The sequence below is a fragment of the Mobula birostris genome, chromosome 25, assembly GCF_030028105.1.
Source record: "Mobula birostris isolate sMobBir1 chromosome 25, sMobBir1.hap1, whole genome shotgun sequence".
In the NCBI taxonomy this organism is placed as follows: Eukaryota; Metazoa; Chordata; class Chondrichthyes; order Myliobatiformes; family Myliobatidae; genus Mobula; species Mobula birostris.
In genome coordinates this window covers 30,574,802-30,602,124 of record NC_092394.1, presented here as the reverse complement: position 1 = coordinate 30,602,124, position 27,323 = coordinate 30,574,802, and the positions used below count along the sequence as shown (strand labels likewise).

Genomic DNA, 27,323 nt, shown 5'->3' with positions numbered 1-27,323 from the left:
TATACATCACTATTGAACAAAACTTTCCTCGCCTTTTTTTGTAAAATGAATAGTGGTTTAGTTAACTTTAAATTAGGAAGGAATAGCTCTTGGAATAAATTTGGAATAAAGACTCAAGCTGGAATTGAGTAACTTTTCTAGCTGTTCCTCTGCAGTCCTTGCTTTTATGTCAGAGATAGTCGGTTCAAGGTATTTTGACCTGGGCTACTGATTTTGATCATGTGTATATGGTTAAATGGGAACTACACATTTTCAAAATTGTTGGGTTTAGAAATGAACCTTTTAAATTACTTGAAAGCTTTTAGTAGAGCAACGTTTAATAAGTCATGGCTTAACCAAGTATTGTGCTAATAAATTATTCTTTAGTTCAGTTGTAGAAAGAGATGATAGAAAGTGTCACATTGTTTAAGTTGCCTTTAAATGATGCATATCATATAATTTGTTATAATAGTTTTTAACTGTGGTTTCCCTACAGATGGTAATGGAATTCTCTGACAATATGTTGAACCTTGATGGTCACCAGATCAATGGTGCGCAATTGAAACAATTTGTTCAGGTAAGGAGACACTGTATTAAGATACTGGTGCAGACTTGTGTACTCATTGAAATGTTGAGAACAGACTGTTGTCAACAGACAACACAGTAGCCTGTATTTAAACTGTTGGATCCCACAGCTACTATTAGCTCAAGTAACTGGTGTTGTATTTCATCAATCAATTTAGCTAGTCTCCTATCTCCATTTATACTCCATTTATAAACACCAAATACTTGTTCTGTTTTATAGCTGTAATTCTTCCCAGCCATCACATGAATGTACATTAACTTTTTGTAAGAAAGGTAGTATTATTGAAATAAAACAAAGTTGGAAACACTCAGCAGGTCAAGCAGTATTGATGGAAAAGGCATATTAATTTTTCATATTGGAGACCAAATTTTTTAAGAGGGGTCTCTGACTAGAAGCATTAATGTTATTTCTCTTTCCACAGATGCTATCTGACCTGAGCATTTCTACTGTTTTCAGTTCTTTGAAAAATAAGGTAGCACTGAGAAGTGAATTGTTAAGAATGCAGTTGTGTAATAGCCTTTTGTATGTATTGGCTTTTGTATTAGAAATCCAGTGTGTATTCAAGGTTAAATGCTGCTGTTGAGTCTTGTAACATGACCAACATCTTGCTTAGGACTTCAGGCTCACTATTTGAGTGTAAAGTGATCCGGATGGTTAGATTGATTAATGGCAGTGTGATAGTAAAGCTGCTTCATTCCCAGTTATTAAATGAAGACATAAAAACCGTTTTTAAAAACGTTGCATGAACTTGATGTTGACACTTTGCTAAAAATATACAACCATGATTCGTAGATTGTAAGTACTTATTTTGATCATTGTTCACTTGAAAATCAGAACAAGAAAAATAGGTCCTTGTTGGCTTTCAGGCAGGCTTTCTGCTGGGATTTTCCAGATGGAGTCAAACATGTGACTTTGGTCTCTTGTGTCCACGGGAGATAAAAGACTTGATTTCTGAAAAGTTTAGGAGATGAACAAAATGGACACTAATTTGTTTGCCAATACCATTAGATTGTTATACTTCAAATTACCCATGATGAAATTGCAAGATTATGTCCCATCTATTATGAATGCACCACAGGAATCTTCAAACATGATACTAGATTTCCTTTTGTCCTATTTTATAGATTTCAGTGGGCTGGATTGTACTGATATAATTAAAGTTTCTTGGAGATTTTTGCTTGTTGCATAGTGCACTATGGTGTGGAAATATGGAATGTATTGGTAGCATTTCAGATCATTTATTGCACTTCTGGACCCATTATTGAATCCAATAACTTTTCATAACTTTGGAGGTGTTAGCAAGCCTTCGTGTTTGACCCTTTAGCTTTATGCTAATTATGGTCAGCAAATCCAGCCCTTCACCGCTCTTGACTGGGATCACTGACTGTAATTAAAATTATAACTTTAGCTGAGTTTTATTGAGTTCACTCTAGTTGCAGTTCATTCAATGTATTTTAAATGCTGTTAATTTTTTGATTATTCAACTTGATTTCAATTGCTGTGAGACATATTAAAAACTGCAAAATAAGGTATGAATTGTCACCCATGAGTAAAGGTGGTGTTAGGGTTGCAGCATGGTCATCACTGGTATGCTGTTCTGCTTGTGGAGTAGCTGCTTATCTCTGGTCTCCATGATGGAAGCTACTACAAAAGCTGAGGTGAGTGTAGGCAGGTTATTAGATGGAGGACACTGTGGGTCATTGCCTCATTCACATGGCACTTCTCTGTTTTTAAACATCAGCAAGCTGTATCTTCATAAATGTGTGTATGTGTATATATGAGAAAAATATGTCGTTTCAAAGGAAAGCTTTTGTTACTGGTGATTCCGAGTAGCCTGAATGGATGGTTTGTTCTGTGTGTACGACTGATACGTTGATAAACACCTGGAGCAAGGGCATATCTTCATAATATAAGAATTTTTGTTTTAGAAATTAGTTTTTTGCCTTTGAAGTTGCAGCTAAAATGAAACAATTTTGTTTTAGCAACATGGTATGCTCAAGCAGCAAGACCTTAATATTGCTATGATGGTAACGTCCCGTGAAGTCTTCAATGCACTTTCTCAGCTTGTTCCATGTGTTGGATGTCGACGCAGTGTGGAGCGTCTTTTCTCCCAGCTAGTAGAATCTGGAAATCCAGCCTTGGAGCCGCTTTCAGTGGGTCCCACAGGAGTTCTTTCAGTAACTCGTGCTTGCATGACAGATGCAAAAAAATTGTATACATTATTTTATGTTCATGGGTAAGTGAATACTTATAAATTTTTATCCATGCTTATTTTACTAAATGATAAATTGCTTCCTGTAGTATTACATTGATATTTAAAATTTTACTATTGAATGAAGTCTATTTTGTTGGTGAATTATCAGAAATAACTTGTTTTGCATTTCTACTGGGAGTTGGGACAGTATTACTCATTTTGGGTAATATTTTGAAGAGAATCATTGAATCAGGTGGGTTTCAACCACCTTGATGGAAGCATCATGTGTGCTACATCTTTTTGTTAAAAACTAAAGCTCTTGGGAAGAAATGATAAGACCAGTTAACAAATCAAATTGATTTGTTCCTATAAACCGGGGGGGGGGGTGGCGGGCGGATCCCGTGACCCTGTAAGGCTCCGTGACATTAAAAAAAAGGATGGGAAACCCTGCTTTAAGCCCACAGCTTTTCTGCATGAATTGAAATAAAAAGTGATAACTTGTTCTTCCCCTAAACATTTTACAATTGTCACTATACATTAAATAATTGTTTTGATCTTTTAATTGGGTCCCCAAGTTCTGTCTTGTGGTGAAATCTATTGGTGGTGAACTTGATCATTAGGCCATGTAAAAACAGTTTAAAACTATATTCCTATTCATATTCAGTATAGTCTGATAGATTTGGCATCAAATTTGTCACAACAATGTTCATTTAAATGAAAGTTTTTGACTGCCAATTCTATTAAATTAATTTTTCTCAGGGGTTTAACAGTTTCATTATTGATTGAATGTGGCTGATGAAAATAAAATGCACTTTAGCTGTGTTACCATTAGGCCTCGAAAGAAAAGCGATTTGAAGACTGACTTTCAATCTTCTAGTGTTGATTGAAAAGAGGGTTTTGTTACTCTAGTGCTTATATTTGTCTTCATATGAGCAATTGATTGACTATATGCTAGTCCCTCCACATTTAAGGACAAAATTTCATTAGCCCTTTCAACTGAGTGGTAGTCAAGCACAAAGGCTGGAGCTGGAATTTGAAATGGAGTACAATGGATTCTAGTTAATTGGGACACTGGGACCAGTACATTTGGCCCAATTAAACTGCTGCTTCAATTAGCCGGTTTCCTGGAAATGTTATTTTTAAAAAAAGACAAATTGAGCTAACAAATTATGTACTTAAATAAAATACAGAGCAACTTAGAACACTAGAAATTATACTACAGTACCATAAAACTGTATTAGTTCGAAATAGTTATTGACGGAAGAATTCATCCAGTGCACAATGAACAAAATCAGCGCAGACACCAAGAGCAGAAAATGAACACCTTCATACAGTGTCAGTGATGATTGCATCTTCCAAATCTTCATTTTCATTGTAACTTTAAAGATGATTGTCCATACCTTTAAATTCTTCATAGTCCCTAACTTGTTGATGTATTGAAATGGCTTTTTCTGGCATTTCCCAGTGTGAATGCTTGAAACCGCTAGGAGCAAATCAGTTTGGAATTGTCTTAGCAGTTATTTCTTGCCTACTGTCTGACAAAAATCACTGCTTTTTGATCATAATACATGCAACTGATGCTATTTAAAAACTGTTTGCTCTAAGCACATTGTAGTCCTAACAGCTGCACAAGTGCACTTAACTGACAGTTACAAACTATTCAGCCAGTCTCCTGTCCAAATTAAGCTGTGTAGTGTCCCAAATAAACAAAGGAAATCCAGGCAATTTTCTCAGTTTTTGTTCTTTAAGAGTTATCCCAAATAAGTGGCTGTCCCAATTAGCCAATGGCCCAATTAACCAGAATCCACTGTATTGTGTATTATTTGTATTATTCTACACTACCTTTTATACAGAATGTGATTTGAATGGCTTTGTGGGATGTTCAGAATTTGTCAATTAATTTCAGTGTCATTTCTGAATAATTTTGTCTAGGTCCAAGCTAAATGAGACGATTGATGCAATTCCTAAAAGTAAAAAGAACAAAAGATGTCAACTACACTCATTAGACACACACAAGCCAAAACCTTTGGGGTAAGTAATAGCTACAGGATGTGTGTACTACAGTACCATACAGAATCAGGTTTAATATCACCAGCATATGTTGTGACTTTGTAACAGCAGTATAATGCAATATTATAATAATAGAGGAAAAAAACTATATTAAATACTTAAAAAAGCTAAAATAATTTTTAAAAAAGCAATGGAATTTTCCTTTATCAATTTTTGATAGAAAATTCAGTCCATGTTAAAGAAATTTCCTTCCTGGATGATGAGATTTAAATGCAATCTTTTAGGGGAAAACGGATCTTTTGGGGAAAAAGCTATGGGATATTTTTAATAAGTTGATTACTAGATTTTTTTTTCAGATGTAGGACATTTTTGGATGCAACTTTCTTTCTGAAATAGAGTTGAGTATAATATTGCTCACTTCATTTTTAAAAATATCTAATGGCTAATATGGATTTGCCTTTGTAAGATTCTAATGTAAATAAGATCTTTTGGGATAGCATCAACAAGGTCAAAGGAATATTGAAACCCGAAAAGGAGTATTTCAGGTATGTTAAGTTTGGGATGAATAGTCGTGCCACATCTTGATGAGTGTTGTAGAATGATCAGATCTTTGCTTTTATAAATGTTATTATTAAATGCTATGCTTCACATTTAGATTTTTGGCTAACACCTCAATTAAGCTGTTGGCAGTACAGAGCTTTAGACTCTTCCTTCAGTTAGTCCTGACGAAGGGTCTCGGCCTGAAACGTCGACTGCACCTCTTCCTACAGATGCTGCCTGGCCTGCTGCGTTCACCAGCAACTTTGATGTGTGTTGCCAGAGTTTTAGATGTTGCTGTAAAATGTTGTTTTTTCATACTTAGTTGACACTCAATTATGATTTTCTCTGCATGTTACCTTTGACTTTACTGATTGGGTGGATCAGCATGAGATAAATAGTTCTCTTTTTTTTAAACTTTTGTTACCTTGTGAATGGAGAAATTTTGTCTGTGCTCCATTTTTGCTCATTTAGAATATACTGCCAACATTTTGAGTTCCAGTGTTTTTCCTCCACTGTTTGTCCTAATGTTGATGAAATCGATGCTTGGGATACTAGCAGCCAAAAGATAGTATTAGTTGTTGTGACATAATTTTTACATCTGCATTTGCTATAGGGCAAGTTGCTTGTGGTAAATATCTGATAGATATCAGGATAAATTTCTTGGGAATCTCTCTACCCACTTTGATAGCTTAAATCCTCAAGTTTTGCCCAATTATTCACTCTGACCTTGGAATGGATGAAGAGATGGGTTGATCTCTTGAAACCGAGCTTCAAATTGATGTACTTCCTGATCAGTTAAAACTTGTCTTTCGCTTTTGCCAAGTTTGGTATTGTTCTGTGTGAGTTATATGTTCTGATAGTAGTTGGTGAAAGATTAATTGCTTCTTTAAAAATTGTGGAAGGATAAAACTCCAACTTGAGAGCTTTTATTAAGACTAAGCTTTCTATCCAGTAGATTGGTTTGAACACTGATTGGAATTTGTAGAGACGTTGGCAGTTTTGGAATTGTTTCTAAAAGGAATTACTTGAAAGAAAATAATGGTACAATTTTTGTATTAGTGCTACAGGAGTAACGTCAATTGACAAAATAGAGAAGAGCTTGGAGACATTTAAGAGCATCAAAATCTTCCTGTTTGAAAGATGACATGTTTAAATGCTCTTTGCTGTTATGCTAGGTTCTTGGCCTTTGCCATTGTGGAGCTTTGTATATATGAGTATATATGTGTCCTTTAGAAAAACTAAAGTGAGTAAATCATGGAATGTTACATTCAGCCTAATGCATTTGTTTATGACAATAATGACATGAGCTAATCTGTTTATATTCTAATTGATGCAATTGATGCTGTCTTCCTGGTTTGTTAAAAATATATTTTTAAAATTCATTGCTCTTGCATAAAATTATGCCAAAATTACCACCTTATGCAATACTTAAGAATTGTTCATGTTTCTTCATTGATAATATAAAGAGCCTGACTCAGTAACTAAAGGACCTCATTCGTGCATGTTCAATTCTGTACGTTCTCAACAGATTTGGAGCATGTTATTCCATTTCTGAAAACTAGTCTTAACCCCTGACTTGATCTGCACCTCTGCAATAAATTTCTGTTTTGTGAAATAAATTTGCTTGCTGTTTGCAGAGCCCATGATAATCTTCATGTCTACAGTTGTTTGTAATAGCACCATCAAGTGGTCAAGTTTGTGAACTAAAGTTATTGAGATGAAAGAAACCTTTAACACTAAGAACTTCAAACTTCAATTTATATTGTTTTCTAGATGTTCATTAATAATCTGAAGTTGGCTTTTATTTAACATCTTGCTATACTTGAAGCCCAAGTGGAATACATTGAACGATGCTTGGTTGGCCTGTCTTCAGATATTGGGCTGATGCAGCTCAGGTGTACCCAAGTATTCAACAGTCATCCTTGTATGCCTTTTCAAAACAAGACTGCCAATTTCAGAATAGGAAATTGAAGTAGTACACCGACACCTTCAATGCCATAACTTTGTTTTGGAACACAAGCACCATTAAAATCTATTATTTGAAGTCTGAAATATGCATTTCAGAATGTAATAAGTTGTGGCATTTGGTATCTGTAATATACAATGTACATCGTTATAGGTGAAGGGTAGAAAGATGTATGCATAAATGATCCTGAGCCTGTTAACTCTTCTGTAAATTACAGTGAAGGGAACAGTGGCAGTGGAAACGCAGAGAGAGCACTAGGGTCAGATAAGAAAAGTATTGGAGACAGCAAGAAAGAAGTCAGATGTAGCATCCTTTTTCACTTTGGACCTTTTCAGCCACCACACAGGTAACAGGGAGATGAACTTAGGTAGTTTATTTGAGGTGCATAGAACTCTTATGAATCTTAATTTATTGCCAGTACTTTAAACTAAATTTATAAAAGCATCACAGTGTACAAATGCATTGTTAATAGCTGCTGCTGAATATTGATATCTATCTTGGACTTGATAGTTATGCAGTTAAAAATGACTTGAAAATGTGCAAAAACTTGGTGGCAAACAAAAGTTAGTAATGAAAATGCCAAAAATCTGGTTTAAAAGAAATGCAAACACGAGGAAATCTGCAGATGCTGGAATTTCAAGCACCACACATAAAAATTGCTGGTGAACGCAGCAGGCCAGTCAGCATCTGTAGGATTCCTATAGCCTGCTGCGTTCACCAGCAATTTTTATGTGTGTTTTTAAAATAAATAAATAAATAAATAAATCATTCTTTTTCCTTCTCCCGGTAACCCTTAATCCCACTTACCAATCAAATGGAACTCAGAAAACACTGGAAACATTGAGGTCAAGGAACCAAAACAGTTGATGTTTCGGGTCAAAGATTGTCCTTTGAGCTGAAACATTTAAAAATTAGTAATGGGTTGATACAGTTTCCGATTAGGGTGATATAATACCAATTCCTGTTCAACTAAAAACTTGCTATACTTTGCATAAGAATAGGTGAGGGGAAGGGGAATGCAAGATAATTTGTTCCCAAGCATTGGTAGTGTTTTTAAAAGTTATAAGTTAAACTGCTCAATTCATAGGTTAAAATAAGTGCAGTAGAATTGAAAGTGACTGTGATACTTCTAGGGATATTCAAAACATATGTTTTGGAACCGCAAGAGCCTGGTTTGTTTGTATTCCAGCTAGGTATGCTTGCTGGTTTGTGACTCATTGACTCTAGTTCACCCGTTCCAACCAATGAAGGTAGAGATTTGGTTTTGGGTGTATAGTTTCAGCCATGATGGTAGCTGTCTGATTTTTTTTTTTGCCAATGAAGTCATGAAGAACATTGGTGGACCTTTAAAGTAAAGGGATATCCCACCTTAACTGGTTTAAGACCATATATTAGAGAACAGATTTAGGGTTTTCATTTTGTTCCAATCATGACTGTTTTTTGTATTCTCCCTGTAACCCTTAATCCCACTTGCCAATCAAAAGCCCATTAATATCTGCCCTAAATCCACCTTATGACTTGGTTTCTACAGCCTTCTGTAGTAAATTCTACAAGTCACCGCCATCTGGCTGAAGAATTTCAAAATTTCAGTTCCTTTTCTATGAGGCTATGTTCTTGGATCCTAGACTCCTACTAATGGAAGCATTATCTCCATGTCCACATTAACTGACCTTTTCAGTATCCAGCAGGTTTCAGTAAAATTCCCCTCATTCTTCTAAACCCCATCAAGGCCCAGGGAGGGACGTTAGATGTTCTTCCTGTTAAGCTTTCATTTCTGGGATTGTTTGTCTGAACCTCTTATGGACTCTCCAGGGCCAGTACACCTGTCCTTGTGTACTGGCCCAGAGTTGCTCTTATCCCTAATGGGCTCTGACCACACTTCCTTATCCATGATTTTATATGCTCGTGAAATGAATGCTAATGTTCCACTTGCCTTTGCTACCAGTGACTCAGCATTCAAGTTAACATTGAGGGAATCCTGAACTACTTTCCCTTTGTCGACCTCGGCAGTTCCTTTGCATGTCTGATTTCTGTATTCTCTCCCTAGTTAGAAATTAATCTGCATCTTCTTGCTACCCCACATTTTCCTTTGTATTCCATCTGACCTTTGATCATTATACCCAAACCTTGCAGGCTCCCTGCCTCTGCAACACTACTTCTTCCTCCAGCTATCTTGGTATCATCTGCAAACTTGGTCACAGTGCCATTAGTTCATTAATTTAAATCATTAAAGTAAAAAGTTAAAGTACCAAAACTGGAATTCCACTAGTTATGGGTAGCCATCCCAGAAAGGAACTTTTATCCACACCTTCAGACTTTGTTAGTACTGTGCCCTAATTACCATTGTTTAGCAGCCCTGTGTGCAGCACTTTGAGAGCCTTCTGAAAATCCAAATAAATAACATCCACCAACTCTCCTTTGTCGAAACTGCTTGTTACCTCAGTTTTAAGAGATTTTCTGGGGGAGGTTTCCCTTTGTCCATTTGGTATCTCTTAGTGGGATTGCAGTTGCTTAGAAGTGATCAATACAGGTCCACAATCCCTTGTCTGAAATCCTTGGGGCCAGTTGCTTTTCGGAATTCAGAATTTTTCGGATTTCAGAACCCCCCTCCCCCCCCATACCAAAAAACACGTATGCTCAAGTCCCTTATTTAACCTGTCTCAGTGCGGTGAACTTTAGGACCCAGAGGCGCACCAAACCTACGCACATCCTCCTGTATACTTCGAATCATCTCTAGGTTACTTATAATACCTAATACAATGTAAATGCTATGTAAATAGTTGTTAAACTGTATTTAGGGAATAATGACAAGAAAAATTTTTATTTCCAACATAAGCATTCAATAAAACATAAAAATACACATCTTCAAATGAACCGAATCAAACACATGGTAAATGACTTATTGGAATAGATGTAGAACATCACTGTCACTATAAAACTTCAGTAACTTGTCTTTCTGTTTATTTAAATCATATACAGTGGTAGTTCCAACACTTTTCTTTAGTAAGACGCCGCATAGACACACCACGATCAGGCTTCTGCAATAACTCTACTTTCTGCGTTATTGATAATGATAGATGCTTCCTTCTTTTTCTCATTGTTACCTATAGTGGTATCTGCAGCTGTTTTTGACATTTTCACAGTGAAATTAAACACAAAGTCAACAGTGAACAGAAAATATCAGCGAGCAGCAAATACACGTGTAACCAGTATGAGCGCTGAGCCACAACTGACATCTGGCAGTCTCTGCTAGTGCTGCCATGTCACACCTGAGTGACGTCAACTGTTGGTGGGGAAAAAAAAGTTCGGTTTTTGGAGCTTTCTGGATTTCAGAATTTCGGATAAAGGAATGTGCACCTGTATTTTTCTTTAGTCGGCGCTTTTAAAGACAAGCCATAATAATTAAATGTTGCTCTATTGGAAATGCACAGAATAGATACTGGGGCTGTAGTTTGTAAGTTTCCAGTACAATGTAACATGCAATTGCTTAATGTATATTGCACTATTTACCAACACATGTTATTGATTTTGGTTTATTATGGTTATGTGTACCTAGGTACAGCACAAAAATTGTCTTTCATTCTGCTCGTTCAGATCAATTCATTACACAGTACTATGGGGAAGAACAAGGTAGAAATAGAAGGCAGAATAAAGTGTAAAAGCTACGGAGTGCAGTGCCGGTAAACAAAGTTCAAGATCATAAGGTAGTTTGAGGTCAAGAGTCCATCTGATCATACAAGAGCTCTGTTCAAGAGTGATACCAGCAGAATGAAGCTGGTCACACTTTTGCATCTGCTGCCTGATGAATGAGGGGAGAATGTCTTGTGTGGGGGCATCTTTGATTATGCTGGCAGTGAGAAATATGGCCAGACTCCATAGAGTGTGAGGTGGTTCCCCTGATGTGCTGAGCTGTGTCCACATATTTGCGTCTTGCGATCACATGCTGTGTAGTTGCCATACCAAGCCCATATGAATCCAGGCACTGCTTTCGATTGTGCTTCGATTTTAAAAATTGGTTAAGGGTCAACAGAGACGTACCAATATAGTGCTAATTTATTGAACTTTAATTTAGGCAGTTTAGAAAGCCTGTAACAATCTTTATTGGCACGTCAAGAATGTCAGGGAATTGTTAGTTTGAACATCCTTAATTATAGTACCAGATTAAGTAGTGCTGATCTAGTATTGGTGATAGTAATACAATGTACTTCCATTGTGGAAGAAAATAGCACATATGATAGTGGGAGTAAAACTTTGCAAATTTATTCTATAGCATTAAGAAAAATGTTGATTCATTAAATAATTTAGATTTGTAGAACCATAGTGACAAAGTGGGTGTGTTGTCTGCCTGTTTTTGAACTCTTCACCTATACCTACTTTAATTTGTTAAATATCTTCCATCAGGTTTACAGTTTTGAATAAGCTTTATCTTAATGCAGAAATCAGTTCAGTATTGGCTCCCTGCCTATTGATCTTCAGCACAGCTTATTACATTGTGCAGATTATTGAAGAAAAAGAAAGCTGGGGAAATGTTGCAATTCTATTTGAATTCTATAAGTAATTAGATTGTCTTGTGCTCTGATATAGGAATGAAATAAATGACCAGAGAGCTTGTTGATGTTGTGGCCATGCAACAGTATAGTGTCCATTTAAAATTTTTTGTATATTGTATTAAATAGTAATCATCAACTGAGTAAGCACATTATTGGAATAAAATAGCTACAATAATCTATGCTAGAAAATGCATCCAAAAGCAAATCTATCTGTTCGCCTCCTTTTGGGCTGCTTCAATAAATATTTTGTACCCAAATTCAAGAATGGAATATATTTGAAATTGCTCCATCTTTAAAAATAAAACTGCAAAAATATTAAAACTTAGATCTCTCTGAATCTCAAAACACAATACATAAGTAAAACTATGTGACCAATTATGACTAGCCTGTTCCACAGGTTGAAGGACGGAAATTAGTAATGTTACTTGCTTATTAATGATTGGATCACTAATGATTATCTATTTCTTTTGAAGATGTGGATTATACTGTGATTGTAGCTTCAACTATGTATGTAGAATGTCTTCTTCCCAGATCCAAAACAAGAGGGCATAGGTTTGAGGCAAGAAGGGAAAGATTTAAAGGGGACCTGAGCAGCAGATGTTTTCCACACAGGGTAGGTAGTACGCGAAAGGAGGTGGTGGAGGCATGTGTGAATACAACATTTAAAAGACACTTACCCAGATGCATGGATGGAAAATCTTTGGGTGGATAAGGACAAAATGCAGGTAAATGGGATTAACATTGATGGGCAACTTGGTTGGTGGGATCATTTTGGGCCCAAAGCCTAGTTTCTTTGCTATATAACTTTCAATCTGTGACTGTTTGTGTGGGATTATCTACTTTTTGCTGAAAAAGGAACATTACAAATTGAAATAATTCAGAAAATGTGTAGCTCAGGAGGTTGATGGTTCGGTTGAATTGTTCTGATCTTGGCAATTTATTTGCAAATGCTTTGTCACCATACCAAGAGATGCCATCAGCGCACTGCTGTTAATTGTGGTCTGTCCTCTGAATGCTTGACTTTCATATTCCACTCAATCAGCTGATTGGCAATCATATCAGAAACTCAATTGAGTTGTGGGGAGGCAATCTCATTGCTGATTTGTTGTGTAGCGAGAGGGGCACAGATTTGACTGGGAATCGGTGAAAGTCATGACGCAAGCAAACACGACATGCAGGAGAATCTTAGAAGCATGGTTTTCTGTGAATAATTCTGAACAAACATGTAGGTCCCAATCCTATTTATGAGCCAATACAAGCAAAATTCTAGACCACCATGCAGGAAGTCCGCCACGCAGCCAATTGGCGATGAGATTTACTTCCCACATCACATTTGAGTTTCTGAAATAGCAACCAGTCAGCTGATTAAGTATATAAAGGTCAAACAATCAGAAGACACACCACAATTAACAATGCACTGATGTCCTCCTCTTATGGTGACGAAAAGTTTGCAAATAATTTGTCAAGATGTGAGAACAACCAAACCCAATATTAGAAAATTTTATTTATACAAAATTATACAACCCAGAGTAGCTACTTTGTATTGTAGTGTTCAAAGTTGATCTCTGGTGAAGATTATCAGTTATTTTGATGTATTTCTATACAAGATTGTTGTAGAAGAAATATTCTTATATGGTCTTGCTCCTGATCTCTGCCTCTTTAATGTGACACTTTAAGGAAATCTTATATAATGTCTGTATTCTGATCTCACAACTACCATTGTAACAGTCAAATGAAATGGTCGAACTTTTAATTAATCCCAGTGTCTTCACGCAGTGTAAATTTGTAAGGAGTATCTGCCACCTAAATCCAAATATATGCCGAAAATTATCTAAGTGATTTTAGCTAGCAGAAAGCTCTAGAATACTTGCTTGGAGACCTTGTCTTCTCACTTCACCATTAAGTTGGCATGCTCCTGCTATAAATTGTTGGTGTAACCTTTTATGATGTATTTTTATTTTTTATCCACTTAATGTCCAGTATGTTTAAAACTGTTGTAAAATTTCTGAAAACCTGCATCCTTGATCTTTTAATGTATATTTATGATATTTTAATATTTTCTTCTTGTCAGTCTTGGATCAGTGGCGCGCCCATCTGCATCAGAAGATCATGCATTTAGCTCCAACCACATGGAAGTACCAATCCAAACTTGACCAATATCAGTAAAACAATGAAATAAAATATTGTTTGATGTTGTAAATATTCATGGCAGCTATAACATCTTTGTTGGGGAAGAAAGTTAATGAAACATTCTATTTGCAACTCATAAGAACCAGGTTCTCCATTGATGCTGAATGTTTTCAGAGTTTTTTTTTTGATCCTCTGAAGCACATTATCTGGTAATTTATCTTTGCTGTTAATAGGGCCTTGTATTGCAAAGGAATACTCCTCTATGTAATTGGCTCTGAACTATGGAACATCCTAAAGATGTGAAAAATCACGATAAACACTACCCGACCTTCTCATTCTTTCTGCTAACCATTTTTTTCCCTGAATTTTTTTAAAGACTGACTAATCCTTCCTTGGAACTTGTACTATTTTTTTTAGTCTTCCTAATGTAATTAATGACATACTGGCAGAGCTAAGCAACCAATGGTCAATATATTGTTTAATAAAAATTGGCAAGTTTCTATAATTTTAGCTTTGTATTTAAATCTTATGCCATGTGGTGAAACATCAGAGAAAACAAGCTGCCAAATGAGCAATTACTAGTGCTCTTAATTGTCCAGCTCTTTGTATCATATTGTATATTAAAATGTTTCAATTTTCTCTTGTTTAATGGTGTATTGTATAAATAAAAACATGTGGCACTTGTGCATGTGGGGATTTGGTGGTATTGACATTATACAGAGTCTGAGAAAACATTAATCCAAATAGAAAGCTTGAATCGCTACTTCATTATATTATTGGTGTGTATTTTAACTGGTCCAAGTGCTTTGTGCAAATTAGAATACTGTTTGTGAAAAATCACATTATCCTTTTGTTTTTGTTAACAGAGGCTGCTGGATGGATGTGTGGGAGCTGATGTCGCAGGAATGTAGGGATGAAGTAGTATTAATAGATTCCAGTTGTCTTTTGGAAACGTTAGAGACTTATCTACGAAAACACAGGTTTGTAGTAAGTCATGGATGCTGTAATGTTGGTGCATAAACATAGAAACATAGAAAATAGGTGCAGGAGTAGGCCATTCGGCCCTTCGAGCCTGCACCACCATTCTGTATGATCATAGCTGATCATCCAACTCAGAACCCTGTACCTGCCTTCTCTCCATACCCCCTGATCCCTTTAGCCACAAGGGCCATATCTAACTCTCTTAAATATAGCCAGTGAACTGGCCTCAACTGTTTCCTGTGGCAGAGAATTCCACAGATTTACCACTCTATGTGTGAAGAAGTTTTTCCTCATCTCGGTCCTAAAAGGCTTCCCCTTATCCTCAAGCTGTGACCCCTCGTTCTGGACTTCCCCAACATCGGGAATAATCTTCCTGCATCTAGCATGTCCAATCCCTTTAGAATTTTATACATTTCAATAAGATCCCCCCCCCTCAATCTTCTAAATTCCAGAGAGTATAAGCCTAGTCGATCCAGTCTTTCATCATATGAAAGTCCTGCCATCCCAAGAATCAATCTGATGAACCTTCTTTGTACTCCCTCTATGGCAAGAATGTCTTTCCTCAGATTAGGGGACCAAAACTGCGCACAATATTTATTATAATTATTGAAATAAATTTGATGCTAATGATACAAGGTCTCAGCATTTACTTCACTTTGAAATAAGCAACTTGAATTTATAATTGTTCGTCTATTTTTTCTTTCATTGTAGGTTTTGCACAGATTGCAAAAATAAAGTGCTGCGAGCCTACAACATTCTGATTGGGGAATTGGATTGTAGCAAAGAAAAAGGCTACTGTGCAGCTTTGTATGAGGGACTTCGTTGCTGTCCCCATGAGCGACATATCCACGTATGCTGTGAGACTGACTTCATTGCACATCTTTTGGGCCGTGCTGAGCCAGAGTTCGCAGGAGGGTATGAGTATGTAATTTGCTAGAGTGGGCTATCTAGCGCTTTTGGTTGCTTTTTAAAATCTCTTTTCTGTAGGCATGATGCAAGTGTGAAATTGTGCTGAATTCTATGATTATTCTTGAGGCTGTGGCAATGATTAACTAAAGCTCTACTGTGTTTGCAACTTCAATGCAATTACATCTTAACCTGAAACTGAATTTTGGTTGCTCTCCTGAATTGTCACATCTGCACTTAAGGCATGGGAGCAGGTTGTCTCTTCCAATAATCCAAGGGAAGTAGGCTGGCTTTTGGCAATTACACTACCCTGCAAAAGCATATTTTGCTTGGTAGACTAGATTGTTATCACATTCCAGGTCTGATGGCTGATTGGGACATTTGTGTATACCTTAATGTTGCTAAAGCTTTGATCGGTTAACAACTCAATTTTTTTTTACCAGGAACAACAAAGTGAGTAGCTAAAGAAAATGGACCCCAATATGAGCATAATTAGCAGCTGTTCAATTTTTTTTGGAAGTTCTGTCTGGATTTTGTGATATTCAGTTGATTAAAGTTAGAAGGGGCTTTTAAAGAAATATCATTTTATTGTTGTAGAATAGTCAACAGCATCAGCTATATGAAAGCAACTAAAACAATAAGGCAGATCTTCTGTAGCCCTAAAATTGCTGGCTGCTTGAGCTGTGCTGTTTAATTCTGGTCTGGTCTTCTGCTGAAAGTTTGACTAGCAACAATTTAGCATGGCTAAGTGTATGTTTTTGGATAGGCAGCCCACTTGATTCAAAGAATTATTAGAGTTGTGAGCTGTCAAAGCTCTGTAGACAATTAAATAGCTTTGATATACACAGATATTCATCAACTCTTTGGAGTTTCACATTCTGCATTTAAAATGGACATCTGCACTGGTTTAATTTAAGTAAATGAAAAGGGCAAAATAAAACAGCAGCAGCAGCCTATTTTTCCTATTAATTTAAATGGGGGCTGCTTTATTTCCTACAGGATGAATCTGGCCAAAAACCCCTGCACCATCAGTGTCCTTGTGGGCTCTGTGACAAGCCCACTGGTGTAGCTGATGACAACACAGCAGAAAGTGCTTAGGAAGAAAGATAAGAGCGGTGGAAGCCAGCATTTGTGCAGGGATGCCTAAGGAAGAGTGCTGCCTTTGCAGAAGATTTGTTCTTTATTTTCAGTAATGTTTAATGGCTTGGATTTAAAATCTGCTTCATTTCCTTAATAATTTTACCCGTATGTAAATTCTTGCCTTTAGTCGAACTTGAAAATACAACCTGAAAAGATTCATAGAGTATCGACATACAAGAAGAAAATTGAGAATTGGCTGGAAAACAGAAGGGTCCTGTTAGATGATCCCAAATCTGGGTCTGGTGCAAATCTAAGCCTTTGAATTAGTTTTCCACCATATCTTTGCTCACTGAATCACAACTCATTTCATGTGAATCCTCAAATGAATCTAATCATTTGCTTTTGATATGTTTGCATGATTATTATATTGAAGTTCCTGTACAGCAAACTGCTCCAGCAGTCCAGAACTTCTGAACTTCGCTATTTTTGTGGAGTTTCACCATTCTTGTGACCACACCATTTCCTCCCATGTCCCAGAAAGTTACTAAGTATATTGGCTACTACTAGGTTTATGGCTGTGCAAGTGGGGTAGGTTACAGGGAAAATAAATGATGGATTGCTCTGAAAGCAGGTGTGGACACAATGAATCAAATGGCTTCCACATCGTTTGGGAATACAGTATTTCAGGATGTATAGATTAGTGTGCAATATAGATCTGTGTTCAAACAAAGTTTCTGATAAATTATTGTGCTTTTACTGTCCTTTTTTAAAATACTGTTCACACTAGTTTGGAATGACTGTTTTAAATAGTTTAATACTTGTGCTTTTAGACGGAGGGAGAGGCATGCAAAAACTATAGACATTGCACAAGAAGAGGTTCTTACTTGTCTTGGTATTCACCTATATGAACGGTTGCACAGAATCTGGCAGAAGTTGAGAGCTGAAGAACAGACTTGGCATATGCTGTTCTACCTTGGTATTGATGCACTGCGAAAAAGTTTTGAGGTACAAAATTTAAATTGCTCTCGTGCTATTTAAGAGTCCTGAATGTTTTACAATTAAGAATAATGTTTTCTTCCGAATTCAGCTTGTCACTTTCCATTTTCTTTGAAATACTAATGGCTTAAGATGAAATGAAATTGCTGATAGCATTGAGGAAATCAGATGAGTACTAGCGTAAACTTAAATTCACCAGACCAATAACCACACCACACAATTCTTTACTTTATTCTTTTCACCAGTTTATTTTTCGAGCTCAGCCAGCGAGAAGCTTGGAGCCGAGAGAAACATGACAATTTATAGAACCGGCGAAACAAAGAACATTCAGTACGATGGATATTCCTGCCAAGTCAGTTAGAGCGAAACTTAATTACTTAGATAAGAGAGTCCACTAAGTCAAAGTTTTAATTACAGATGGATGTACTGTCCAATCCTTATCAGTTATTCCCTTTGCTTGACCCTGACTTAATTAAAGACAAATGTTCACTTCTGTCTTTGTGAGAACATCCTCCCTTTTACTAGACAGTGAGGGTAATTAGCTCGATACATGTGAAACCATAAGTCAGGATGTGTGTGACCGATAAGCAGACCCCAACCACCAGAGCATAACATAGTCAGGAGACACCTGCAAGGTCGTTAGTCTGAAACCTGTCTCGGTGGGATTACTCAAAGCAGAATAAACAGACTTTTGTGCGCAATTTTAACCTGTTAGTTGCAAAAGTCCAAGAATCATTTCTTATGTCCCCAATACCCTTAAAACTTCATCACTAGGCATCACCTTTTATAGGAGAAGAAATAAAACATATCATCTTGGTTGACATTGAGTGGCACAAATGCTTGGTTTTTCCTCTTGTCCTGCTCTTATGTTAATGACTAATGTTATATTGGTCGAGGTAGGGAAAATACAGGAACTTTTCTGAAAGCATTGATTTTTTGGGTGCATTTAATAAATAGTAAATTAGCATTAAGTTAATCTTGTTATCCATACATATTCTTGTCTTTAATGGTGATGTCTGTTCTTTTTTGGAGATCTACTTTTCAAAAGTGACTTCTAAAACATTTCATGGTTTATAATTTCGGGTATCATGATCACTGGTCATTCTTTGCTACCATTTTTCTGCAATCCGAAGTCAGTTGTGCACTTTGACTAGTTGATTGTAATTGAAGTTGATCTATTTCTACTCGTGCATTTTGAGCAGAATAACTGTAATCTGCCTGCCTTCTGTAATTTGGCTGGTTATACCTGGAAGAGCAATAACAAAACATAGATTTAAGGTCTGGAATGGTGGTGATAGTTTGTCCCAGTTCTGTCAATTCTTTTATTAAAATTCTTCCACATTAAAGTTCAGAATTTTATAAAACACTTGAAGTAAAGCACAGCTAAGTGGAAAAATCAGGTTTCAAATTGAGCTTAATGCTTATTTAAAATTTACTTTGCAGATGGCAATTGAAAAAGTGCAAGGTATCAGTCGCCTGGAGCAACTATGTGAGGAACTCTCCGAAGAGGAAAGAGTTAGAGAGCTTAAACAAGAAAAGAAACGTCAAAAGAGGAAGAACAGGCGTAAAAACAAATGTGCTTGTGAAATATCTACTCCACTTCAAAGTTCAGGAGAAACAAAAGTGCAAGATGAGGTTGGTAGCATATTAATTTTATATTTTTAAAATTAATGCAAGTGCTTTTGTGCATAATCTTCTGCAGTAGCAACCCATAGTAATTTTAACTTGCCCATTGACAAAAGCATATGTTCTGGAGATTTATGTTTGAAGCCATTAACTTTGGTGCTTATTTCAGAAATCAAATTAGTTCACCGATGCAGAACATATTTCCAAGTCTCCGAGAATTTTTCCCTTGTGACCATCGTGTTTTGTTTCTTGCCCAAAGTAATCTTTAATTATGCATTTTATCCCCCTTTTCCAAGAAGCAGTGATGAAATTTGAATTATAAACTTTGTATGTGGAATCAACAAAATGTTCCCTCTTCCAACTGGAGTGAATTAAGGGCCAATAAAGTTTCAGCAATTATCCGAGGACTGAGACGGGGATATAATTCAGAAATTGCTAACAAAAGTAGAATGTCCCTGTTGTTCATGCTCCAGAAAATAATTGTTAAGGTCTCTTGTACTTGGGTTTATTGGGGGTTGTCTGTTCACTATAATCTCAAAGGACTAAAGTGATTGGATTGTAATGTACAGAAATTATTTGAACAAATTCAAAATAAACAAGCCTTTTTGCTCAGATGCTCCACAGTTATACTCCAGGCAAGTGGTGATCCTAATTTGATTGTGTGTAATTATGTCACTAAAAATTCTTTCAGCTGTCAACTGATCAGAATTGGATTTTTGCTTCCTGTTTCAAACCTTAAAATTACTAGAATATACCACAGATTTGTAGCTTGAACATTTCTCCATATTTATAACATCCCTTAATCTTTGATTTGTGAAACTATTGGAAACTGTCTTTTTCTGTTATCTTGCTGAGTTATTTTAAATCTGTTAGCATAGGTTGGATCATTCTGTAAATAAGACATCAAAAGATATTCTAGTTCTCACTTATACAGCATGGAAGCTGAGTTTGTGTCAACCATCAAGCACACAATCTGCAGGAGGAACTCAATGGGTCAGACTGTATTGGATGCTACTTAACTCAAGAGTCCCTCCAGCAAATTGTTTGTTACTCCAGATTCTAGTCTCTGCAGTCCCCTGTGTCTCCAAGCACTCATGTCCTTGTACTTCTTCAAGCAAACTATTGTCCTAGTAAATTAGTGATATATCCTATATTGCCTCAAAAAAAATACCCCAGTTTAGTCTTGGTCATTTGCTGTTGTATATTGTTAGTTTATTTTCTGTGAATTCATGAAACCCATATTTTTTGGTTGACCCACTTGTCATGAAGCAAATTTTGAACTTGAATTCACCTTGAATTCTATCAGCCCATCTCCATTACTTTAATCAAATTCATTTGTCTCCTCCAGATTTGGCTACATATTTGGGGATCACTTAACATATTGTAATTATAGTATACATTGTAACATCTTCTGAGAACAAAACATTGAGGCTGTGTTATCCACATCCAGCTGCTGAAATTGTCTTTAACTCTTTCAATTGTTCTTTAAATTTGTGTGCTACCCTTAATTCATACTTTTAAATTCTATCTTGTGTGGTACAACGTTGAATATTTATTTGAAAATTCTTGTGCACCACATCCAATGTATTGGCTCAATTGCCAGCTGTCACCAGTTTTAAACAAGTGTTTATCGAGGGTAACGTTCCTTCCTAAATTCCATGTTGCTTAATCTTATTTCCTCTCCAGTTATCAGTAATCTGTAAGGATGCCATATACTGTACAGCAGATGTTCAACTTGTAGACTTTGATTACATGGTATGTCTGTATGGTTTGTCTGCTCTCCAATCCGTTGAGACATTATTCTTGATGGAGTGACGAAAAATGTACTAGTGCAAATTTCTTTTTAACTGGATTCTATATATAACGTTTTTCCAGGCGGCGTCTGAATCCATAGAGAGTAGCTGTAAAGAGTGTGGCAGCATGGAAGATCCCAATGGTAGAGTTGAAGTAATTGTTACAAATGAAAGTACCTCATGCACATGCCCCGGCAGCGAAAATCTACTTGGATCACCTAAGACAAAGAAAGGTATAGAAACTTGATTGCTGTTAATATCTGTAGTTCTGAGAAAAAGCTTCATAGTATAAAATCTGTCTATAGTGGGAGATTTGATATTCAGTTTCTGGGTATACACAGGTGTCCTCCATGTTAAGGCTATTCGAGTTACAGAAATTCACCCTTATGGAATTTGCAAATCACTATCCAAAGCTTTGAGATATGGAATAAAATTCAATGTTGGAACTTGTATTAAAGACTAAAGGTTAGCTTTATTTGTCACAAGTACATCAAAATCAAAAAATGAAGTGAAATGCGTCATTTGCGTCAGCGACCAACACAGTCCAAGGATGTGTTGGGGGCAGCCCGTAAGTGTCACTATGCTTCCAGTGCCAACATAGCATGCCCACAACTTACTAATTCTAACACGTGCATCAGTTGGGACGTGTGTGGAAGCTGGAGCACCCAGCGGAAATCACGTCACGGAGAACATACAAGCTCCTTACAGACAGCGGGGATTGAACTCCTAATGTGACGCTTTAAAGCTTGTGCTAACTGCTACGCTATCATGCAGTCCCATATAGGGAGAAAAATAATTTTTATTTTTAGTAGCTCAGTACTGTGGGACAATAAGATTTAAATTGACATCACCATGTTTATAGGGACAGTTGCATCCAAATCCGTCCTTTGCCCCACTGTCTGAATACGTGAACGGCTTCTTGGAGCACGGTGCTGTTTTGCTCCTTTTCTGTGAGGCATTTTCTCTGATACCTCATTGTGGGGAGCTGCAATAGCCTGGCCGGTTTCTTAAAGTAATCCCTTTGCTTGTACTTCCACTAGTTATCACAATTAACTCATTTTCCACCCCCCTCCCCCAACCTCCTACATCTTTCTCCTATGAACCCCAGTCTTCAACCTTCTTCAAATTCTTGATATCCCTACTTCATAGACTCTTTTCTGATCTGTGGCACATGAGGAAAATGCATTACAGATTGAGGACAAGCACTGTATCCCTGAGATGTTGGCTCACTGGAGAGGACATGGCAAAGGAGGGACTCAGCCATGACTATCCACCTAATCAATCTGCACTGTCATATCCAAATCTTATTGCCCCACAGTATTGAGTGACTCGATAAAAATTTATAAAAATCTGTTGTTTCATTTGCATGTGCCTTGTATGTCCTCCTAGTCCAGGGGTTTCCAATTATTTTTATTCCATGGACCCCTACCATTAACGAGGTGTCTGTGGACCCCTGGTTGGGAACCCCTGCCCTAGTCTAATATTGGGCTCAGCTGTTAATAATGCTGCAGACCACTTTGTCATCACTGATAAAATGCTTTAACACAGGGGTCCCCAACCTTTTTTGCACCACGGACCGGTTTAATATTCACAATATTCTTGCAGACCGGCCAACGGTGGTGGTTGGGGGGGGGGGTGGAAAATGAGTTAACTTGTTAACTTTAACAAGTTAACTTTAACTTGTTCAAGTTCAACAGTGCGTGACAGGGAATGAGGAAAGGTGCAGCTGACTCATATTGTTTCATATCGCCAAATCATATTGTTTCCTCACTGGGGACCACTGCCTTAACATGACAGAAAAACATCCTATAGGAATGCACCTCTGCCTGTAACATGGAGTTCAATGGGAAACTGGTTTGCGTTGTAGAAATTAGAGAGGGGCTGTTTCCTTAGACCGCAATTGCTCTATGACAGGGTGGCCTGTACTTTTGGATATTCAGTTTCTCATGGTAGGGGTGCGGAGAGCTCTGGTCCCTGTGTAGATCGATGGGAGTAGGCATTTTAAATGTTTCAGCATGGACTGAATGAAGGGTGTGTTTCTGCGTTGTACTTTTCTATGACTCACTTATGTTTATAGGATTTGAAATGTATTGGTAACACTTAGTATCCCAACCTGAGGCAATATCCTAGAGCACGGCAATTACTATTCTTTCGACTGTTCTAGATAACTGAATAAAATTGGGTTATCTGCACCTTGGTTACCTATTTTAGTGGTTGTATTTGGGAAGAATGATGACCATGATTTTTCCTTATTTTCTACTGCTATAGTATCTTGGTGGATATTGATACTGGCAAGCAGAATCTTCTGATATCTTCCGTTGGCTTCTTCTAACATTAAACCAAAGGATCATAAAACATGGGAGCAGAATCGGGCCATTTGGCACATGGAGTTTGTTCCATCATTCCAGTATGTCTCTTGAGCCAAAGCTATCAAATTTAACACTGGTGTATTGATTTGTGCAAAGTGGTATAACTAATTAACTGAAGGGATTGTGCTTAGAATTACCATCAGTTCTGGATATAGTTATAAGTAGTTATACTAAACTATGCCTGCCAAAATGAAACACTGGAATATATTTAAAAATTACATATTAAAGGGTATATTTAAGTTTCTTGTTGATGTGCTTTGTCAATTCAGGTTTGTCTCCACATTGTAATGGCAGTGATTGTGGTTACTCATCAAGCATGGAGGGTAGTGAGACTGGTTCTCGAGAAGGATCAGATGTAGCTTGCACTGAAGGTATCTGCAATCATGATGAAACAGGTGAGTACACCAAAAAATTGTTCGAGAGTTTGTTCTTAAACTACCTTCAGTATTGTTTAAATGAAGTTCATGGGCATGTTAATTTAGAAATTAAACTGCATGGTTTAAACCCAATGTTAAATTTCAGAGTTTGCAAGTGGAAACTGCTTTGTGGCACATGTTAATCAATTGATGGTATTCCTGAAATTGTGACAAATACTATAAACCTGAACATTATTAAATGTCCATACTTTGAGCCTTTTCTGAGATGGGTAAAATGTTATATTCTCTGTTCTGCATATTACCAGCCTTTATTTAACATTGGAAAACCAAGGATATACGCTAACATGTTTCCGTTTTTGTCAGGAGATGACACGTGTGTACATCATTGTGTGGAGGATAAGGAGGAAGATGGTGTGGACAGTTGTGTGGAGTGCTGGGCTAATGTTGCTGAAGAGAACACAAAAGGCAAAAACAAGAAAAAGAAGAAGAAAGGCAAAAGTGCAAAATGTGATGTAAGTGATTTTGGATTTTTTAGGCATTTCCATCGGGGGTGTCGAAAGAAAATATGTACCTTAAGTATTCCAAATTCTTTCTCTTTATATAAAAAGACCACTGCTACATTTTTGTTCCATAGTTTTGTCATCCTAGCCTCTGATTTGAGGCTGACATTTTCTTTGGTAACTGGAATCCAACTACTATGCATTGAATTTGCCTTTCTTAAATTGGCCTCAAATTTTATATTTTGGGCAAGAAGGTAACATTTTAAAGACAAAAAGAAATTTAAGCATTAATTTTATTCTATTTATTCTTCATAGAGTGAAAATTCTGGCGAGTGTACCATAGATCTAAGCACACAAGAGAACTTGGGTAATGCTTTTCATAATGAGTTCCATCATGAGAAAACCAAAGAGAGTTGCAACTCATTAGAGAAAGGTGGTCAGCAGCCAGTATGGGTAACACAAATTCTGTCAGAAAATCATTTTTCACAGTCTTCACAAATTCCAACGCCCTGTCTGCCAGACTGGGGAAGAGGAACAAAAACCTTAAAGGAATTACTTGTGAGTATGAAACTTAATTCACGTTATTTACATGTAGTACAATGATTTATTTGTGTTGAAGTATAATTTAAATGGTAAAAGCAATTCAGTTTGTCTTCTAAGCTTTTGTGAAGTTTGACTTTTACAGCAAATTTTGTCAGTCATTCAATACTGCATAAAAATGGGATTATCTACACAATTAAAGTCTTTTTTTGTAAAATTGCATTACTGCTGTTGAATAATAGAACTTTTCCATAAGTGAGTGTATAACCCTAACATTTAAGTTATTTTACATATGGCAAATTTATTTCTAGTAAATAATCCGGCAGGTTCTTCAGAACTTTGCATCAAAAGGTGGTTAACTCTTCAGAACACAGGTCATTGAGACATGCCACAGGGCAGTTTGTCAAAGTAATGTTGGGCTGGGATTATAAATCTGAAACTAGAATTGGAGCCTAGGAAGAGAGGAGCTATTGGCCAGCTGTCAATAAAACCAGGTTTGTTTTGATTCAGTTTCCATTACTTTTAAATTGTATTTGCAGAGGAAGTTTCTGAATGGTACAAGCGGCACTGGTCCCTGCAGGCCACCTAAGCTCTTGTGCTCCTGGTGTTTTTGTGTGTTGGAAATTTTTTTTATCTCTTACTGACTCGAGATGGCTGCATTTGTCTGTCAGATTGTGACTGGCTGGGAATATGGCGGTTATGTTTCTGTTATGTTACTCCTTTCTCTTGCTGAAATTTGCAGATCTTTATAGTGTAGTGTGAAGTATCTTGCTGAAATGTTGCAGAACAGACTGCACCAAGTACTCAAATGGTCATGGTGCACCAGGAGTTGAATTGCTCTGCAACTAATCCTGCAGTTTGGATAGAGGGCTTCTGCAAATGGGCTCTTCATGTTGAAGTTTGGAAACCTCTCTTGTCACTTCAAACATTCAGAAATATAATCCCACAGTTTATTATCTGTAATTTTTTTCATCAGGGCAGCTTTTTAATCTCAAATACATAATCTATTATTTTATAGTCCAGTTATTGTAAATTGCTGAATGACTCCACTAACTATAAATTGTTCCTTATGTAGCTGTGTTCTGTTGAAATGCTCAATTCCTTGCAGTGTTAATCCCAGTTGTAATTTGCTGGTTTATTTTTTTTCCAGGAAGAATCTGAATGTACTTCAGAAGAAGATATTTTCATTACCCAAGATGAAATACAGGCATTCATGACAAATAACCAGTCTTTCTATATCAATCGAGAACAATACCGTCAGCACTTAAAAGAGAGATTTAACAAGTACTGTCGCTCTAATGACTACAGTATCTGCAATGGTTGGCTGACAACAGCTGGTGCAAACTAGCAAGGAAGTTGAACCAAAAGCCACCCTTTTCTACATAAACACACTCTCAATGACCACTGCGCCTTCTCTCTCAATCTTAAGAAATTTAGATTTTTGTTTCTGTTACATAATTTTACCTTGAATAGTTGGTGGTGTGGTTTATTTTTCTTTCTACACTCTCTCCCAGGCTGGTGGTGGGGAGCATATTTTTGCTCATCTGCTTTCTCAGAGCTTGTGCAGTATTCGGTCAGATGTCTGCAAAAGCTTACTTATACTTTTGATGCCTCTCCTCTCTCCCACTCAATGTTTCACTTTACTGTGAGAATTATACAAATGTCTAGTGATGAGAGATGTTCTACCAATAAATGTGTACAGAGAAAAATGAAACTTCTGATTTAAGGTTTTACAATAGACATCCATTTAAGATGATGTTTGGATGTAATATGTACAAGCGCAATGTGCAGAATTTACAAATAAAGAATATTTATTAACGTGCATATCCATGTCATGTTTTTAGTGGTTATTTGAATTTGGTTAAATATACAAGTTTTTTTTTACCAAAAATAAATCTTCCTAAAAAGCAAGTATTTAAAATACATAGTAAATTCATATTTTGCATCTATTGCTTTGTAGTTGAAGCAATTTCGTAGTTTGATACAAAATAGTACATAATTGATTAGCTTTTACAATAGAAAAATTGCTTTTATACGGTGCCATTTTAATTTGTCTGTGGCTCAGCTAGTTAATTTAACTTGTTTCATCTCCAGCTATAAATTAGCATGGATCTATTTCAGCAGTTTAGTTGAGGGGATTTCTTGTACTCTTGTATTGATTTTTAATACTCAATAGGAATTTTCATTCTTCACCTTTTCA

The 27,323-nt window shown here is 36.7% G+C and overlaps 1 protein-coding gene across 2 annotated transcripts in view; it reads left to right on the top strand.

The window, feature by feature from the left end:
- Positions 1 to 26,942, top strand: part of ggnbp2 (gametogenetin binding protein 2) — a 48,977-nt gene extending 22,035 nt beyond the window's left edge. The window contains exons 2-13 of one of the 2 annotated variants that reach the window (XM_072243677.1): positions 476 to 556; positions 2,548 to 2,801; positions 4,692 to 4,790; positions 14,822 to 14,935; positions 15,648 to 15,851; positions 17,753 to 17,927; positions 19,362 to 19,553; positions 21,420 to 21,570; positions 23,976 to 24,101; positions 24,447 to 24,595; positions 24,899 to 25,141; positions 26,274 to 26,942. In XM_072243677.1, coding sequence (XP_072099778.1) covers positions 476 to 556; positions 2,548 to 2,801; positions 4,692 to 4,790; positions 14,822 to 14,935; positions 15,648 to 15,851; positions 17,753 to 17,927; positions 19,362 to 19,553; positions 21,420 to 21,570; positions 23,976 to 24,101; positions 24,447 to 24,595; positions 24,899 to 25,141; positions 26,274 to 26,471 — 1,986 coding nt within the window. In that variant the 3' untranslated portion in view covers positions 26,472 to 26,942. Of the gene's footprint in view, positions 1 to 475; positions 557 to 2,547; positions 2,802 to 4,691; positions 4,791 to 14,821; positions 14,936 to 15,647; positions 15,858 to 17,752; positions 17,928 to 19,361; positions 19,554 to 21,419; positions 21,571 to 23,975; positions 24,102 to 24,446; positions 24,596 to 24,898; positions 25,142 to 26,273 lie in introns of both variants that reach the window. The other variant, XM_072243676.1, reaches the window with a different exon arrangement.
- Positions 26,943 to 27,323: the final 381 nt, after the last annotated feature.